At 48.3% G+C, this 19,748-nt stretch overlaps 1 protein-coding gene across 1 annotated transcript; it reads left to right on the top strand.

The window, feature by feature from the left end:
- Positions 1 to 591: 591 nt before the first annotated feature.
- LOC129357071 (collagen alpha-3(VI) chain-like) lies at positions 592 to 19,731 on the top strand (the record flags this gene model as incomplete). The annotated part of the gene is given in 14 exon segments (XM_055026589.1): positions 592 to 712; positions 1,093 to 1,722; positions 3,119 to 3,167; positions 8,966 to 9,618; positions 10,881 to 11,474; positions 12,386 to 12,973; positions 13,062 to 13,226; positions 13,229 to 13,654; positions 13,766 to 14,368; positions 14,643 to 15,224; positions 15,803 to 16,405; positions 18,466 to 18,854; positions 18,925 to 19,066; positions 19,166 to 19,731. Coding segments are annotated over 14 exon segments (6,111 nt in total), but the record flags the coding sequence as incomplete, so codon positions are not given.
- Positions 19,732 to 19,748: the final 17 nt, after the last annotated feature.

Here is a 19,748-nt window from a genome sequence, read left to right as displayed (position 1 = left end):
AGAGCTTTCTGTGACTTTCAGGGATCTTTTCTTGCTTCTACACAGAACTTGTCAAACTAACACAAAACTTTCAGGGATCAGATTGTGGAGACTTGTATCGTGTGACTTTCCTTACAAGATGTTGTGGGAAATATTCAAATGACATTCCTAAAACTGCAGGATTCTGTTTTATGTGGCGACTTTCCAAAGTCTTTCTGAAACATGCTGGAGGTTTTATGAAACATGTGGGCTAATTTACGTCTGGTCACCTACAATCTTTTTATAGCATATTTTCCAGAACCTGCAGCGTAGTTTTAGCGCTAGCTCTGCTATCACTTGCTACTTACTGGAAGCACCGTGTTGCCTTCAGGAACAAAACGAGAACTTAGTTTAATTTATGGAACTTGAAAACTTTCTGGAACAAAGAAATGTGTTTTTTTTTCTGTTTTGTTTGGACTGTGGAAGATGCTTTGCTTCAGGGTTGTGGGTTGAATTATAACAGTAAATGTAAACAGAAATAGTTAAAGACCAGAAACTTCTCAAATGCCAAACTGATAGCAGAAAATGAAGTTAATGTTTTCATGTTTCCCTGAGCTGCTCAGAGTCGTCCTGATGACTTTTTCTGTTTCTCAGCTGTGTGTGTCAGTTTCACCTGAAGATGGGTGGCAGCGCTTGTTGCCCCTGTGTGTCCTCCTGGGGGCGCTGTTCCCCCCTGAACTCCATGCTCAGGACGGTAAGAAGAACCATCTCACCTTTTCTTCACCTTTCCTCCTTCAGCTGAGTTTACAAAACAGTTGATGATGAGAACTTTAAATAAAAACTTGCATTTTATGAAAGTGAATGTAAAATAAATGAAACGACTGAAACTGAAGTTGACAAAAAATCACAAACAATCATCGTTATTTAAATTTTCATGGACTTTTTGTGAAGCTGGTTGTAAAGTTTACCAATATGATCATCTTACCTGATTGATCAGAGGATTGATAACTCAAAGAGAGCAGAGTGAAATGTTCTGGGCAGCTGAACAGTCAGTTTAATGTGAAACATTGTCACATAAGAAACACACCCAGTGTCTTTTCTCGGTCTTCTGTCCTCTGACGCTCTTCTCTGAAGACTGTGCACGAGGCTCGGCAGCTGATGTGTACTTTCTAGTGGATTCGTCGTGGAGCATGGGGCCGGAGAACTTTGACCTGATCAGAACGTTTCTGTACAGCCTGATCAAATCGCTGCACCAGGTTGGAGGAGGGAGGTTTAAATTCGCCCTCACGCAGTACAATAGCAGGCCCCGAACCGAGTTCCACCTCAACACCTACCCAACGGCGCCGGACGTCCTGGCACACGTCAAGGCCATGTCGCACCTGGGCGGCGGCACCCGGACCGGCCTGGGCCTGGACTTCCTGATCCGAACACACCTGACGTCTGCGGCGGGGAGCCGCGCGGCTGACGGGGCGGCCCAGGTGGTGCTGGTGCTGACCGACGGGCGCTCGCAGGACGACGTGGCCGAGCCGGCTCAGGCGCTGCGCACGGCGGGCGTGGAGGTGTTTGCAGTCGGCGTTCAGGACGCGGTGGACTGGGAGCTCCGGGAGCTGGCCAGCCAGCCACAGGAAACGCACATGTTCAATGTAGACTCCTTCCTCAAGTTGCGGGACATAATTCAAGATTTGGTAGTGAGTGTGTGCGGTGCAGTGAGGGGTGGGGGCCCTCTGCTGGCCAATGAGGCCCCGGTGGCTGGACGAGGGACAGGTAACCAACGGTCCCACCTCAACTACCACACTAACCTGCCCACATGTGCAGGAAGAAGCTGCTGCTGAGATCAGGAACCTCCGATTAACACCGCCCAGTTTTTAATTCGATTTTAGCACCATAACGTTTCCACCTGCAACATTAACCTGATGCCGAGTGCAACTCATACTGTCCTGGTGCTAACAGGTTATTTTCTGCAACTAACAGTCACTTTTACAGAGTTTATACGACACGTCTTGGAAACTACCGCGTGATTTTCCAAAACTTACGGAATAATCCCCAAAACGTCTCAGAGGAACGGAGCTGAAGTGACTTCAATCCCCGTCTACCAGAACTCATAGGAACTTTAGACGAAGTCACCGGTTCCGGTACTGGAACCGAGAGGTTCCCAGACGGACCGCTTTAAGAACCAACAGAACCAGCCAGTGCTTTCTAACTTATACTGAACTATTATCAGAAACCAAAATTACAGTCAAACATTGACAGCAACATTTTCATAACAAGAAGAAGTTGGCAAGATATTCATTTGTTTGTTTAATTTATTAGGGACACATTAATGAACAATCATACTTCTGTACAGACTGTAAATGAGCCAGATTATAGCATATTCGCTCATTTCCATCTGTAGTCCCAAGACAGGAAGACCCAAACAACCAAAAGACATTATAAATGAAGAAATCACATTAACAAACATTCACAAAACATACATTAAAAAGTTAGTTATTAATTTATAAATGTTGTTACTGGATTTATATTTATTTAATTAGCAAGAAAACTACTGTCTACAAACTAAATGCTTGAAGACAGTACTCTTTGTTTCACTAATATTAGTCTGTAGCCAAATATTAACCAAGTTAGATAAATGTTGGTAATTGTGGTTGAAAAATGACGGAAGGGAAAACCCGAGTCAATCTGAATTAAATCTGACACGTCCTCATTGAGCTTCAGAACATTTTAGGCTAGTCAGGACTTTTTAGCAAGAAAGTGAGTTTGAAGGAAAATCTGCTGGGTTTTTATTGGCATCTAGAATAAATAATCAGATGAAATCTAAAAACGTTAACCTGAAATAAGAAGAGAAATATCAGGTAGTTTGCCCTGACGCTTGTTTGTGGCGCACCACAGGGATCAGTCCTTTCCACAAACAAGTCGACTGCTTTCTGATGAAGTTTCAGTTTGTAGATCATAAACAGCAGAAAGATTTTGAAATTCCTCAGATTAAACACAACTTGATCTGATCTTGATGGAAGCCTCAATTCCTGGAGGCTTTTACTTTGAAAACGTCCCAACCTGAAATCATGGAGCTCCTAACCAAAGCTAACCACACACCACTGCTTATGTGTCCTGCACATGTTTGTCTGTCTTTATCAGCCACAATGTCTCTGTGAAACATGTTCAGGAAATGAAACAGCTATGAACCTGACAGGAACCAACCGCGACCTGCTGCAGTACTGAACCTGGCCACTAGAGGGGGAGTTAAAATATACAGTGCTTGAAAGGAAATGGGATTCCTTTCAATCACTTTAACCTCATTGGTCCAGCATCACCTGAACCAATGAGGTCTGAATGAAATGGGACTGAATCAGATGTAAGATTCTGCAGCAGGAAGCTGGGAGGACCGCAGGTTCATGACTGGTCAGCTCACCTCAGGTCTGTAACAAGAGTCTGCATGAGAGGCTGAACGCAACGGAGCTCACTTCACGACAAATTACCCCAGGACAGGTTACCCCAGGACAGGTTACCCCAGGACAGGTTACCCCAAGACAGGTTACCCCAGGACAGGTTACCCCAGGACAGGTTACCCCAAGACAGGTTACCCCAGGACAGGTTACCCCAGGACAGGTTACCCCAGGACAGTTTACCCCAGAACAGGTTACCCCAGGACAGGTTACCCCAAGACAGGTTACCCCAGGACAGGTTACCCCAGGACAGGTTACCCCAGGACAGGTTACCCCAGGACAGTTTACCCAGAACAGGTTACCCCAGGACAGGTTACCCCAAGACAGGTTACCCCAGGACAGGTTACCCCAGGACAGGTTACCCCAGGACAGGTTACCCCAGGACAGGTTACCCCAAGACAGGTTACCCCAGGACAGGTTACCCCAGGACAGGTTACCCCAGGACAGGTTACCCCAGGACAGGTTACCCCAGAACAGTTTACCCCAGGACAGGTTACCCAGGACAGGTTACCCCAGAACAGGTTACCCCAAGACAGGTTACCCCAGGACAGGTTACCCCAGGACAGGTTACCCCAGAACAGGTTACCCCAAGACAGGTTACCCCAGGACAGGTTACCCCAGGACAGGTTACCCCAAGACAGGTTACCCCAGGACAGGTTACCCCAGGACAGGTTACCCCAGGACAGGTTACCTCAGGACAGGTTACCCCAAGACAGGTTACCCCAAGACAGGTTACCCCAGGACAGGTTACCCCAGGACAGGTTACCCCAAGACAGGTTACCCCAGGACAGGTTACCCCAGGACAGGTTACCCCAAGACAGGTTACCCCAGGACAGGTTACCCCAGGACAGGTTACCCCAGGACAGGTTACCCCAAGACAGGTTACCCCAAGACAGGTTACCCCAGGACAGGTTACCCCAGGACAGGTTACCCCAAGACAGGTTACCCCAGGACAGGTTACCCCAGGACAGGTTACCCCAGGACAGTTTACCCCAGGACAGGTTACCCCAGGACAGGTTACCCCAAGACAGGTTACCCCAGGACAGGTTACCCCAGACAGGTTACCCCAGGACAGGTTACCCCAAGACAGGTTACCCCAGGACAGGTTACCCCAGGACAGCTTACCCCAGGACAGGTTACCCCAGAACAGGTTACCCCAGGACAGGTTACCCCAGGACAGGTTACCCCAAGACAGGTTACCCCAGGACAGGTTACCCCAGGACAGGTTACCCCAGGACAGGTTACCCCAGGACAGTTTACCCCAAGACAGGTTACCCCAGGACAGGTTACCCCAGGACGGGTTACCCCAGGACAGTTTACCCCAAGACAGGTTACCCCAGGACAGGTTACCCCAGGACAGGTTACCCCAGGACAGGTTACCCCAAGACAGGTTACCCCAAGACAGGTTACCCCAGAACAGGTTACCCCAGGACAGGTTACCCCAGGACAGGTTACCCCAGGACAGGTTACCCCAGGACAGGTTACCCCAGGACAGTTTACCCCAAGACAGGTTACCCCAGGACAGGTTACCCCAGGACGGGTTACCCCAGGACAGGTTACCCCAGGACAGGTTACCCCAGGACAGGTTACCCCAAGACAGGTTACCCAGGACAGGTTACCCCAAGACAGGTTACCCCAGGACAGGTTACCCCAAGACAGGTTACCCCAGGACAGGTTACCCCAGGACAGGTTACCCCAGGACAGGTTACCCCAGGACAGTTTACCCCAGAACAGGTTACCCCAGGACAGGTTACCCCAAGACAGGTTACCCCAGGACAGGTTACCCCAGGACAGGTTACCCCAGGACAGGTTACCCCAGGACAGTTTACCCCAAGACAGGTTACCCCAGGACGGGTTACCCCAGGACAGGTTACCCCAGGACAGGTTACCCAGGACAGGTTACCCCAGAACAGTTTACCCCAGGACAGGTTACCCCAGGACAGGTTACCCCAGAACAGGTTACCCCAGGACAGGTTACCCCAGGACAGGTTACCCCAGGACAGGTTACCCCAGAACAGGTTACCCCAAGACAGGTTACCCCAGGACAGGTTACCCCAGGACAGGTTACCCCAAGACAGGTTACCCCAGGACAGGTTACCCCAGGACAGGTTACCCCAGGACAGGTTACCCCAGGACAGGTTACCTCAGGACAGGTTACCCCAAGACAGGTTACCCCAAGACAGGTTACCCCAGGACAGGTTACCCCAGGACAGGTTACCCCAAGACAGGTTACCCCAGGACAGGTTACCCCAGGACAGGTTACCCCAAGACAGGTTACCCCAGGACAGGTTACCCCAGGACAGGTTACCCCAGGACAGGTTACCCCAAGACAGGTTACCCCAAGACAGGTTACCCCAGGACAGGTTACCCCAGGACAGGTTACCCCAGGACAGGTTACCCCAAGACAGGTTACCCCAGGACAGGTTACCCCAGGACAGGTTACCCCAGGACAGTTTACCCCAGGACAGGTTACCCCAGGACAGGTTACCCCAAGACAGGTTACCCCAGGACAGGTTACCCCAGGACAGGTTACCCCAGGACAGGTTACCCCAAGACAGGTTACCCCAGGACAGGTTACCCCAGGACAGCTTACCCCAGGACAGGTTACCCCAGAACAGGTTACCCCAGGACAGGTTACCCCAGGACAGGTTACCCCAAGACAGGTTACCCCAGGACAGGTTACCCCAGGACAGGTTACCCCAGGACAGGTTACCCCAGGACAGTTTACCCCAAGACAGGTTACCCCAGGACAGGTTACCCCAGGACGGGTTACCCCAGGACAGTTTACCCCAAGACAGGTTACCCCAGGACGGGTTACCCCAGGACAGGTTACCCCAGGACAGGTTACCCCAGGACAGGTTACCCCAGGACAGTTTACCCCAAGACAGGTTACCCCAAGACAGGTTACCCCAGGACAGGTTACCCCAAGACAGGTTACCCCAGGACGGGTTACCCCAGGACAGGTTACCCCAGGACGGGTTACCCCAGGACGGGTTACCCCAGGACAGGTTACCCCAGGACAGGTTACCCCAGGACAGGTTACCCCAGGACAGTTTACCCCAAGACAGGTTACCCCAGGACAGGTTACCCCAGGACGGGTTACCCCAGGACAGGTTACCCCAGGACAGGTTACCCCAGGACAGGTTACCCCAGGACAGTTTACCCCAAGACAGGTTACCCCAAGACAGGTTACCCCAGGACAGGTTACCCCAAGACAGGTTACCCCAGGACAGGTTACCCCAGGACAGGTTACCCCAGAACAGGTTACCCCAGGACAGGTTACCCCAAGACAGGTTACCCCAGGACAGGTTACCCCAGGACAGCTTACCCCAGGACAGGTTACCCCAGAACAGGTTACCCCAGGACAGGTTACCCCAGGACAGGTTACCCCAAGACAGGTTACCCCAGGACAGGTTACCCCAGGACAGGTTACCCCAGGACAGGTTACCCCAGGACAGTTTACCCCAGGACAGGTTACCCCAGGACAGGTTACCCCAGGACAGGTTACCCCAGGACAGTTTACCCCAAGACAGGTTACCCCAGGACAGGTTACCCCAGGACAGGTTACCCCAGGACAGGTTACCCCAAGACAGGTTACCCCAAGACAGGTTACCCCAGAACAGGTTACCCCAGGACAGGTTACCCCAGGACAGGTTACCCCAGGACAGGTTACCCCAGGACAGTTTACCCCAAGACAGGTTACCCCAGGACAGGTTACCCCAGGACAGGTTACCCCAGGACAGGTTACCCCAGGACAGGTTACCCCAGGACAGGTTACCCCAAGACAGGTTACCCCAGGACAGGTTACCCCAAGACAGGTTACCCCAGGACAGGTTACCCCAAGACAGGTTACCCCAGGACAGGTTACCCCAGGACAGGTTACCCCAGGACAGGTTACCCCAGGACAGTTTACCCCAGAACAGGTTACCCCAGGACAGGTTACCCCAAGACAGGTTACCCCAGGACAGGTTACCCCAGGACAGGTTACCCCAGGACAGGTTACCCCAGGACAGTTTACCCCAAGACAGGTTACCCCAGGACGGGTTACCCCAGGACAGGTTACCCCAGGACAGGTTACCCAGGACAGGTTACCCCAGAACAGTTTACCCCAGGACAGGTTACCCCAGGACAGGTTACCCCAGAACAGGTTACCCCAAGACAGGTTACCCCAGGACAGGTTACCCCAGGACAGGTTACCCCAGAACAGGTTACCCCAAGACAGGTTACCCCAGGACAGGTTACCCCAGGACAGGTTACCCCAAGACAGGTTACCCCAGGACAGGTTACCCCAGGACAGGTTACCCCAGGACAGGTTACCCCAGGACAGGTTACCTCAGGACAGGTTACCCCAAGACAGGTTACCCCAAGACAGGTTACCCCAGGACAGGTTACCCCAGGACAGGTTACCCCAAGACAGGTTACCCCAGGACAGGTTACCCCAGGACAGGTTACCCCAAGACAGGTTACCCCAGGACAGGTTACCCCAGGACAGGTTACCCCAGGACAGGTTACCCCAAGACAGGTTACCCCAAGACAGGTTACCCCAGGACAGGTTACCCCAGGACAGGTTACCCCAGGACAGGTTACCCCAAGACAGGTTACCCCAGGACAGGTTACCCCAGGACAGGTTACCCCAGGACAGTTTACCCCAGGACAGGTTACCCCAGGACAGGTTACCCCAAGACAGGTTACCCCAAGACAGGTTACCCCAGGACAGGTTACCCCAGGACAGGTTACCCCAGGACAGGTTACCCCAGGACAGGTTACCCCAGGACAGTTTACCCCAAGACAGGTTACCCCAAGACAGGTTACCCCAGGACAGGTTACCCCAAGACAGGTTACCCCAGGACGGGTTACCCCAGGACAGGTTACCCCAGGACGGGTTACCCCAGGACGGGTTACCCCAGGACAGGTTACCCCAGGACAGGTTACCCCAGGACAGGTTACCCCAGGACAGTTTACCCCAAGACAGGTTACCCCAGGACAGGTTACCCCAGGACGGGTTACCCCAGGACAGGTTACCCAGGACAGGTTACCCCAGGACAGGTTACCCCAGGACAGTTTACCCCAAGACAGGTTACCCCAAGACAGGTTACCCCAGGACAGGTTACCCCAAGACAGGTTACCCCAGGACAGGTTACCCCAGGACAGGTTACCCCAGAACAGGTTACCCCAGGACAGGTTACCCCAGGACAGGTTACCCCAGGACAGGTTACCCCAGAACAGGTTACCCCAGGACAGGTTACCCCAGGACAGGTTACCCCAAGACAGGTTACCCCAGGACAGCAGCAGTTCAGTGTGAGTTTCCACAGAAGGTGCTCCTCAGAGCGTTGTGTTAGGCAACATCTAAAATACTTTCTACATTATAGTCATGTGTTTTCACACATGGATCTGTGGACAGGGATGTTTATCGTCATGGAAACAGCCAAACTGTGGTAGGAGGGCTGCTGATCTAAAAACCTGAGCAAACAGTTTAGGGACCCTCCTTGGTTCAGCCTACATGCAGTATGATGTTTTGTCACACATGCAGTGATTTTCTAACTCAGTTGATGTCTTTGTCTCACTAGATTATTTGCTTTCACTATTTCCATTTGTTCTGTTTTTTCTCTTTCTCTCCTTAAAGCACCAGATTCATCTGACCTAATATTCTTAATTGATGGATCACTGAACGTTGGAGCAGCTAACTTCCCCTATGTGCGTGATTTGGTTACGAGAATCGTTGAGCGCCTGTCTGTGGGCAGGGATGGCATTAGGGTGGCTTTGGTCCAGTACAACACCGACCCACAAATAAAGTTCTATCTGAATAGCTATTATGAGAAGTCGTCGGTCCTGGAGGCGGTGAAGGGCCTGAGCTTCTCGGGCGATGATGAGTCCAACCTGGGGGCGGCCCTGGAGGAGGTGGCTGACAGCCTGCTGGGCGAGTCGGCCGGAGGCCGGGCAGAGGAGGGCGCGCCCCAGGTTTTGGTGGTCATCAGTGCCGGAGCGTCCAGTGACGACACCGGCGCCGGCCACCGGGCCCTCATCAGGGCCGGTGTGGTCACTTTAGGGGTGGCGGTCGGTGCCGATGCTGCTGCAGAGCTGGAAGAGGTGGCCACAGATAAAAGCTTTGTGGTGAAAGCTGACAGTTTCAGAGATCTGACCTCCGCAGATGAAAATGTCTATGGCTACATTAACGGCTTGGCGACGCGCTCCATTATATTTCACAATGAATTCACTGAAGGTATGTAACTTCTTCTGGTGTTGGTGGGTTGGGGTTTGTAAAGCCGGAGGGTTTCATGAACTGTTTGACAGATTCAGGTAGGTTAAGATGAATAATGTCAGGATTCCTGTAATTCTGCTGTTAAGTTCACATAACAACCAGCAATGGACAGAGAAACTGGTGACAGCATGATGTCACTTCCTGTTTTCTGACTGCAGACAGCAGAGAAGTTTTAATGGCGTCTGTTGCTCATGTGACCAGATAGAACGAAAATATCCTTTATCAGTCAAACATAGGCAAAATTCATCAAGGTGTGTAGATTCACACAAGTGTTAAAATATATATAAACAAGAATAATAATAACATTGATTTATACTGTATAGATTAAAACACAAAAATACTGTAGTTATCAGAAATAAATCAGATTAAAGGTACAACTCAGTAGGATGACTTTTCTTAATTTAGATGCATAAAATTTGCACTTGCAGATTCAGAAGACAGATTATTTACAATATCTAAAAACAGAAATATCATTTAAAATGAATGAAACTGTGAGTACAGCTGGGACCAGAATAGATGAACACATGAATCTAAACCAGTTCAACCTTCATCAGAGAGGAAGAGGAGGATGAAGGAGCACAGAGCCTCAGCTCACAGATTGAGACACAAACATTGAGACACAATATGCCATCAGTTCATGATCTACGGGGATAAATTAATGCCAACAAAGAGACAGAGCTGCACACGCTGCTGCTAAAATGCTAATTCCTCATTTAGCATTTTGCCAACACTGTAAACCTTCAACACACTTGAGATAATTTTACAGATAAATTCAAAAGCATTAATTTGCTTGGCTGTTTTATAAACTTTCAGCTGAATAAAGTTCAAAATCTGTTTTAAAGTTTTGATTATATTAAAAATTCAAGTAGCTTGATGTTTATATTCATGCTCTTAATTTGAAGTGGCTGAAGACTTCAATTATGTTTCCTCCCAATAACCATTTAAAACAATAAACATACAGGAACCAAATAAAATAGAGAACAATACAAACAACAATAAGAGCTTTATGAAACATTTATATCATCTGAAAATTATGTTGATTTTTAAAGGTTGTAGTTTTAATATCAGATATGATTTGAATGGCTTCAGCATTAAACTTGATTTTTAGAATGCTAAAGATATTAAAATACAATAAAATCTGTAAATTGCACATTTGGAGGTGTTAATAAAAACGTTCTGCTTCACATGTGCAGATCGACATTTATTCTTTTTTCTGTTTTCAGTCGTAACGGTTGGAGAACGAGACATCATTTTCCTGATCGACAGCACAATGGGAACGGCCGTCATCAACACTGTGCGGGAATACATCCGGCGCTTCGTCAGCACCAAGGAAATCGGTCCCAACGCAGTCCAAGTGGGCATCGCCCAGTTCGCCACCGACACCAGGCTGGTCATGGACCTCCAAACCCACGGGACCAAAGAATCGCTGCTCAGCAGTTTGGCAGCCATCAGAGCCAGATCGGGACAGACCATCAACATCGGAGCCGCCTTGGACTTTGTGCGGCTCAACATGCTGAGGCCTGAGAAGGGCAGCCGCATCAGCCGCAACGTCCCTCAGCTCCTGTTGCTGATTGTCAGCAAGCAGTCCAGCGACAGCGTGGCGGGGCCGGCTCAGGCTCTGCAGAAGCTGGGCGTTCTGGCGCTGGCCGCGGGCTCCAGGGCTGCCGTTGAGGACGAGATGAAACAGATCGCCTTTTCTGATAGCATGGTGTTCATGGCAAAGGACTTCAGACAACTGTTTCGCAACGCCAGGGAGATAACCGACGCCCTCTCAACGCTTTCTGGGACGGTGGTGGTTGAATCCCCCACTGATCCAGGTAATTCCTCATTTTCCTAACCACCTTCGCAAAATTGGTCAATGAGCAAAAACTGTAACATCCCAGCCAATAAAAATGAAAGAAAAGGCACTTTGAACAAAATTCACTTGGGTGAATCTGGATGGTTGTTTTCCAGTTTCAACACAACCCTCTTAATTTGAAGTGTTAAAAGAGAAACTAAACCCCAAATCCACATTTCTATGCAGATATGCTCACCAAAGATATAAACCCTTCAGGGTTATATCTTCATCTTTCTGTGCAATTTGTGCCATTTTTAAAAAAGATCCGGTTTGTTCACACGGTCCAGCTTGGTTGATGTCATCTCAGCCCCATGCTCTGGAATAAAATATTACAATTCATGATTTGCCACCTGGTGGCGTTCCTCTGCTTCATGTGTGAGTAATATGGAGATGGAGTGGAACGGGTCGGCTCTGCCCCGCGGACCAGGGAGGGGCTCACAGGGTCAGGCTCAGCTGCTGCACAGTCGCTGCTGATTTCATGTGTTGTTGCCATAAAAGTCTCCAGCAACAGAAAAGATTCGTCGATAGTCGCTTTTGCGAAAATAGTTGCTAAACATTGCTACAAAGGTGCTAAGTTTCCCTCATCTGCAGCACTGGCCCTCAATGTGGCTTGGCTCCGCCCACTTTGCTGCAGGTTTTCCTCATTTTTGTCCACATTTTCACAAGGGGTTTATAGTTACACTTTAAAATAGCAAATCTATACATATTTCAATTCAACTGATTTTATTCACATTGCATCACATTTATTAAAGGAAAGACAAGGACATAAGGAATGACCTCACTGAGGACCACAGCTGCTCACCTGTGGTACAAATGGTTTAAAAGTTACTGATACAAAAGCTAGTTAAGTTGCCCTGCAATAAGATTTGCATTTTTTGTGCTTTCCTTTAGCGGTGATCACCACGGTGCAGAGAGTGTTTCGAGACATCGTGTTCCTTGTGGACGGATCAAACTACGTGGGGAGCAGCAACTTGCCATTTGTGAGAGACTTCATGATCAACATCGTCAATCAGCTGAACATAAGTCCTGAGCAGGTCCAGATTGGACTCATGCAGTTCGCAGAGCGGCCAAGGATTGAATTTCACCTGAACAGCTACAACAACAACCGAGACGTCGTGGACAAAATCTCTCAACTCAGGCTGACCGGAGGCTCGGTGCTGAATACTGGAGCTGCCATGAGTTACGCTTTGGACAACATGTTCCAGACATCAGTTGGGTCACGCAAACTCCAGGGTGCCGTGCAAGTGCTGATCCTGATCACTGGTGGTCCCCTGCAGGATGACGCTGGAAGCGAGGCTGATAGATTGGCTTTGGCAAATGTTTTGACTTTTACAGTGAGTTCTGGGCAAGCTGACCAAGAAGAACTGAAAAAGATTGCCTTCATTCCAAACCTGGCCTATCACAAACAGAGATTCTCTGAGTTACCAGCCTTGGTCGATGATATGATGCAGAATATAATAACTGTAGTTGGTGACACAGGTTAGTCTCCAAATGTTCTTTTAACACTGATAAAGTTGAATATATATGAATGCAAGACGCACTAACAGGCTTCTTTTCCTTCCCACAGAGGTGATTACTGGAGGTGAAAGAGACGTTGCCTTCCTGATTGATGGGACTGACAGTGTTCAAGGATTTTTCCCCTACATTCGGGATTTCATCCTCAAAGTGATTGAACCACTTGACATAGGGACTGACAAAATTCGCGTCTCTGTGGTTCAACACAGTGAGAAACCCACCCGGTCTTCTACCTCAACACTTATCAAACCAAAGAGGAGGTGATAAGAGCTGTTCAGGGGATGGCTCTGGCTGGCGGACGCAGCCTGAACACAGGAGCCGCTCTGAGATACATGAAGTCCACCATCATGTCTGACAGCAATGGCAGCCGCGCTGCTCAAAACGTCCCTCAGTTTCTGATTGTTTTGGCTGCAGACAGATCCATGGATAGCGTCACGGGACCCGCCGGGGAACTGAAGACGGACGGAGTTGTACCGTTTGGTGTTGGTGTCAAGAACGCAGACAAGAAGCAGATTGAGGCCATAGCGCACAACCCTTCGTTTGCTTTCAATGTGAAGGAATTCAGGGAACTGGAACCCATATCGCCGAGCATCAACACCTATATTTCCCTATCGAAGGACCAGCTGGAATCCGCCCTACGGCAAGGTAAGACAGACAACCTTTCCTTCTCGGTGCGATGAAGCTGCCGTGTGAAACGCTGCTTTTTTCTCATGTTTGCTGCTTGACCAGAATAACTGAACTTTATCTGTGTCATAGTGCAAAATGATGCTGTAAAAAGAGATATTGTGTTCCTGCATGGGTCTGATAACACCAGAGACGGATTCACAGACATAAAGAGTTTTGTTAAAAACATAGTGGGACGCCTGTATGTTGACGAGGGCCTTGACAGAGTGTCTGTGGTTCAGTTTGCCGACAGACCCGCGGTCGGCTTTCATCTAAATTCCCACAAGACAAAGAGCGACAACATGAACGCCATTGATAACTTAGCGCACAAAGGTGGGAGGCGACTCAATGTTGGTGCCGCTCTTCAGTTTGTAAGGCACAGGGTCTTCACGTCGTCCACAGGCAGCAGGAGGCTGGAAGGGGTGCCCCAGACTTTGATCCTCCTCACTAGCAAAGCGTCTGCAGACAGTGTGAAAGGACCAGCATTTGCCCTGAAAGAACATGAGATTGTGGCAGTCGGGGTTGGAGTGGCAGACGCTAACCTTGCAGAATTGGAAATGATTGAATTTAAACCTGGCTTTGCATTCAAGGTCACTGACTTTTCCAGTTTAAACTCAATCCAAACACAAGTTCTCTCTGCACTGAACATACAGCAAGACAATCAGGAAACCAAGAATGGGATTTCTGACTTAGTAGGTAAGAACACCAAATGTAAACAATATTTTATTTCTTTAAAACTATTGCCGAGTGAAACCTCATTAAGTCAATCAAAGGTTGGGACGAAATCAGGAATATTTCAGTTTTTTCTGTTCAGGTAGTAATTATTCTCACTAAAACCTTTAAATTATTGTTTTCTTTTTAATTCTTCATTGAGCTTCATGTAGTCCTATATATAACAAAAACATAATTCCTTACATAAAGACACGAATCCTCCGTTTCCAACCACCCTTTCTATCCGTGTATCAACCAGTTGACATGTTCAGCAGTAAGAGGGACGTAGTGTTTCTCCTTGACGGATCAGACGACTCCAGAAATGGACTTCCAGCTTTCCGAGAGTTTGTCAGAAGAGTGGCAGAAGAGCTGGATGTTGGCAAAGATGGCGTTCAGTTAGCTGTTGTGCAGTACAGTGATGATGCCACGGTTTACTTTAGCCTGGCAACCCACAAAACCAAAAAGGAAGTTATCTATGCCATCAGGGCGCTTCGACATAAAGGAGGAAGAACCCGTAACACCGGCGCTGCGCTGGAGTTTGTGCGAAAACATGTTTTTTCAGCGTCCTCTGGCAGCAGGCGCCTGGAGGGCGTCCCTCAGGTGGTCGTGCTGACCGGTGGTGCGTCCAGTGACGATGTGTCCAGCGCTGCTTTGGGCCTGAAGCAAGTTGGAGTTTTTTCTTTCGTCATTGGAATGAAAAGTGCTGACCAGGAGGAACTTGAGAAAATTGCCTCCTCCTCCAGGTTTCTTTTCAACTTTCCTGTCTTCAGTGAGCTTCTGTCCATTCAGCCTGAGACGGCTGCGTTCATCCAGACTCAAGTACAAACTCAGCCTGCTGTGGGTAAGAAGCCTCACAGATTTACAGCCTCCCTCTCGTGTCCCGCTACCACAGACTTAATGCCAAAGAAACTGCATCATCTTCTTCCTCAGATCAGTTTCATGCTTTTTGTTCCTTGTGGAAGATGCAACATCTCGGTTGCATTGTTTCTTGTTTTGCTCTGAATATTTTTCTTCTCGGACCTTGGAGAGGATTTCTCTTGCTTCTGCAGCTCTTCCTTGAGCCAATGATAAACTCATCATTGACAGATTATTATTCATAAAAGGGTGAATGACTGAATGTAGTGTGAAGCGCTTTGAGGTCCGCTGGACTCAAAGCGTTATGCAAGTACAGTTTCTTTCTACTGTTTAGAAAAATATAAAATGTGTTGCTTCTCTCCATCTTTAATTTAAGAAAGATGAATATTTCCTTTGTTTCACAAGATTCTTCTTGATTAAACATTTACCCAAAGTATTTAAGTACTGAATACTTTTTTACTGCAAAAGCTTCTTAGTCTTTCACTCCCAACTGGTTTTGCTCTTATAAACTGTTTGCAGCTTTTGATCATCGTGTCTAATCGTAAAACTTGCATTCTCTTCTAGTGGAGCTAGAGTCTCCTGAAAGAGACATTGTGTTTCTGTTGGACGGCTCTGATGACACGCTGAGTGGCTTCCCAGCAATGAAAACTTTTGTCCAACAAGTAGTAGAAACCCTCATTGTTGGTGAAAACAAAGACCGTGTTTCTGTGGTTCAGTACAGCCAAGATCAACAAACACATTTCAGTCTGAACACCTACACGGACAAACAAGCTGTTCTTAACGCAGTCCGACAGCTGGACCACAGAGGGGGCCGACCCCGAAACACTGGTGCAGCTCTGGAGCAGGTGAGGAGGAACGCTTTCGCAGAATCCTCAGGGAGTCGCTACCAGGAGGGCGTCCCTCAGGTCCTGATTCTGTTGACTGGGGGAAGATCCGGAGACAATGTCACAAGAGCTGCCGCCGATCTGAAAAAGGACAAAGTTGTCCCTTTCTGTGTCGGAACAAAATCTGCCGACATTTTAGAGCTCCAATCGATTGCTCATAACCCATCCTATGCCTTCTCTGTTCTTACATTTGATGACATTGGAAGCATTCGTCAGCAGCTTGAGTCTTTGGTGCAAAGGGTGCCACGGCAACAGCCCAGAGAAAGAGCACTTAATGTTTTAGGTAAGAACATTTTCTGAATCTGAGCTCAGCAGGCAGTAGCTTATCCAACCATCCCTTAAAGCACTAAATCATCCCACATTTACTAAAATAATGATGCACTTTGGTCTGTTTTTAAGTCAGTAAAAATACATTTTCTCAGGTACAAAAAATGTTGTCCAAGGTTAGAAAATGTAAATGTGAATGTCTGCAGGGTCCTCTGCTGTGTCTGACAGCAGGAACGTAATCAGAGACAGACGGGACGGAATCAGAGACAGACGGGACGGAATCAGAGACAGACGAGACGGAATCAGAGACAGACGAGACGGAATCAGAGACAGACGGGACGGAATCAGAGACAGACGAGACGGAATCAGAGACAGACGAGACGGAATCAGAGACAGACGGGACGGAATCAGAGACAGACGGGACGGAATCAGAGACAGACGGGACGGAATCAGAGACAGACGGGACGGAATCAGAGACAGACGGGACGGAATCAGAGACAGACGGGACGGAATCAGAGACAGACGGGACGGAATCAGAGACAGACGGGACGGAATCAGAGACAGACGGGACGGAATCAGAGACAGACGAGACGGAATCAGAGACAGACGAGACGGAATCAGAGACAGACGGGACGGAATCAGAGACAGACGGGACGGAATCAGAGACAGACGGGACGGAATCAGAGACAGACGAGACGGAATCAGAGACAGACGGGACGGAATCAGAGACAGACGAGACGGAATCAGAGACAGACGGGACGGAATCAGAGACAGACGGGACGGAATCAGAGACAGACGAGACGGAATCAGAGACAGACGAGACGGAATCAGAGACAGACGGGACGGAATCAGAGACAGACGGGACGGAATCAGAGACAGACGGGACGGAATCAGAGACAGACGAGACGGAATCAGAGACAGACGGGACGGAATCAGAGACAGACGGGACGGAATCAGAGACAGACGAGACGGAATCAGAGACAGTTCGTTCGAGTTGTTAAACAATGCAGCAAGTTCAGTTTGTTATAAAAATGGACTGAAGTGTCCAGCAGAGCATCCACTGAACCAGCAGGTCACGACAGTGGAGAGGAAAAACTCTCCTTTAACAGGAACGAATCTCCAGCAGAACCAGAACTCAAATCAGAAGCTGTTTTTCTATCAGTGATTTTATGTCCATTTTAAAGTATTGCATTAGAAAAGTTTGGTGGAAACAGCAAAATGAGATGTAATTTCCTCAACTTCACAACTCGGCTCACTTGAGCTCAAAAACTTGAATAGCATAGACCAACTTTATTGTCTTTGCACGTCAGACGTTCAAAGTGCTTAGCAAAAGAAAAATTACATATTAAATATGGACCTTGAAGGGTTTTTTAAATATGTTGAAACTGTAAGTCTACATATATTCAGGCTATCAGCGAACAGGAGTAGATTATCTAAACCAGATGTGACTAATGGATAATACTGAAGGTAAATAAGAGGTACTTTACCATAAGTTATTGGGTCAAAGGAGCTGAAAACACTTTAGCCAAATGAGTTGTGATGTAGCGACATTTCCGTTCAGTGGTGGATCCACTTCCTGTTTATTCCAGCTGTGCGCAGCGTCAACATCTGATGAAGTCACGCTCTGCGTAGATGGAGTCGCAGTTTCCTTCTTCTTCTCTTTTGCGACATTTCTAAAGTTTGCTTACAGTCGCTATGACAGTTGAAACGTTGGTAGTGGCAACAGCCAGGAGAACCGTCGGTTCACAGCGTGACGGACGGAGCAGAAACCCAGCAGAGATTCTTCCTAATAACGTTCATAGGACTTGTTACAAATTAGATTTGTCATTATTATTTTGTAAAGTGGTTATGCAAACAGAGAAACATATTATCTGTTTGGATTGATATGAGATGAAACATGTCCTTCAGTTGTATTATTGATCATTAAAAGATTTGTATTGACTTAAAAATGTGGAACAAACTAATCCGTTAAAGAGTTTGTAAAGTTTAATCCACAAGACAGTTTGTATTTTAAGGAACAAGCATCTATCTCTGAGGATGAACCTGCACCAACTCCACATTGTGTTTTCTGTTAAGGTTCCACACAACAGAGAGAGTTCATGCACAGAGACATTGTGTTTTTAATGGATTCCTCTGATGAAATGCTGAGCGACTTCACACAAGTGCTTGGCTTTATTGAGCAGATGGTGGAGAAACTCACTGTGGGTGAGAGGAAAGATCAAGTTTCTGTGGTTCAATACAGCAACGAACCTTCTGTCGAGTTTCTCCTGAACACACACAAATCACAGCAGAGCGCTGCCGACGGTTTAAAAACCATCAGACACAAAGGAGGCAGGTCGCGCAACACAGGGGCAGCTCTGAATTACGTCAAGGAAAATGTTTTCACAACTTCCTCTGGAAGCAGACGCCAACAAGGAGTCCCTCAGGCCCTGGTTCTTCTGACCAGTGGACGCTCAAATGACGATGTCAGGAGCGCTGCGGAAAACCTAAAAGAAATTGGTGTGATGATATTTGTGGTGGGAATAAAGAATGCAGACATCCTTGAGATGCAGTCCATTACCCAGGAAGCCAGTCAAGTTTTCCTTGCAGCAGACTCCAGTGACATCAGACACTGAACAAGAAATCCTCACATCCATTCAGACGAGTCAGAAGTACGTTGCCACAACAGCGTCAGATGGTAAGATTTTAACAGTTTGCCCACAGCTTGATGAATGCTTAGTTTTCATCGGTGGCCGTTCACTGAATCAGCCAACTTGTCTGGTTCATCTGGCTCCAGATCCCAGCAGCAGAGACATCGTGTTTCTGATTGATGGCTCTGATGATTCTCAGCGAAGATTCCCAGACATCACAGATTTTGTCCAGAGAATAGTGAGAGACTTGAGCATTGGTCCTGACGGTGACCATCTGGCTGTGGTCCAGTACAGCAGCACCGCTGAGATTAATTTTAACCTGAGTCGCTTCATGACTGAGGATGATGTTCTGGAAGCGGTTGATGGCCTGACTCACAAAGGAGGTTATCCTAAAAACATTGGAGCTGCTCTCCAGTATGTGAGAGACCACGTCTTTACTCCAGAGTCAGGAAGTCGGATCCGGCAGGGCGTCCCACAGATGCTAGTGCTGCTGAGCGGAGGACGATCTGGGGACGACATCAGAACCTCAGTGAGGTTACTGAAGGAAATGGGTGTTTCTATAGTTGCCATCGGGACGAGTGATGCAGACACCTTAGAGCTTCAGACAATATCTCATGAACCCAGATATGCACTGTCTGTTACTGACTATGAGGAACTGTCCACTGTCAAGCAGGACGTGTTGTTGTTGTTGAGAGAGCCGTCCCAACATGTGGTGCATTCAGTAGATTT

This window comes from Poeciliopsis prolifica, unplaced genomic scaffold (assembly GCF_027474105.1).
Source record: "Poeciliopsis prolifica strain line A6 unplaced genomic scaffold, Auburn_PproV2 SCAFFOLD228, whole genome shotgun sequence".
In the NCBI taxonomy this organism is placed as follows: Eukaryota; Metazoa; Chordata; class Actinopteri; order Cyprinodontiformes; family Poeciliidae; genus Poeciliopsis; species Poeciliopsis prolifica.
Note: the sequence above shows the minus strand (reverse complement) of the source record. Positions and strands in the feature narration are given on the sequence as shown.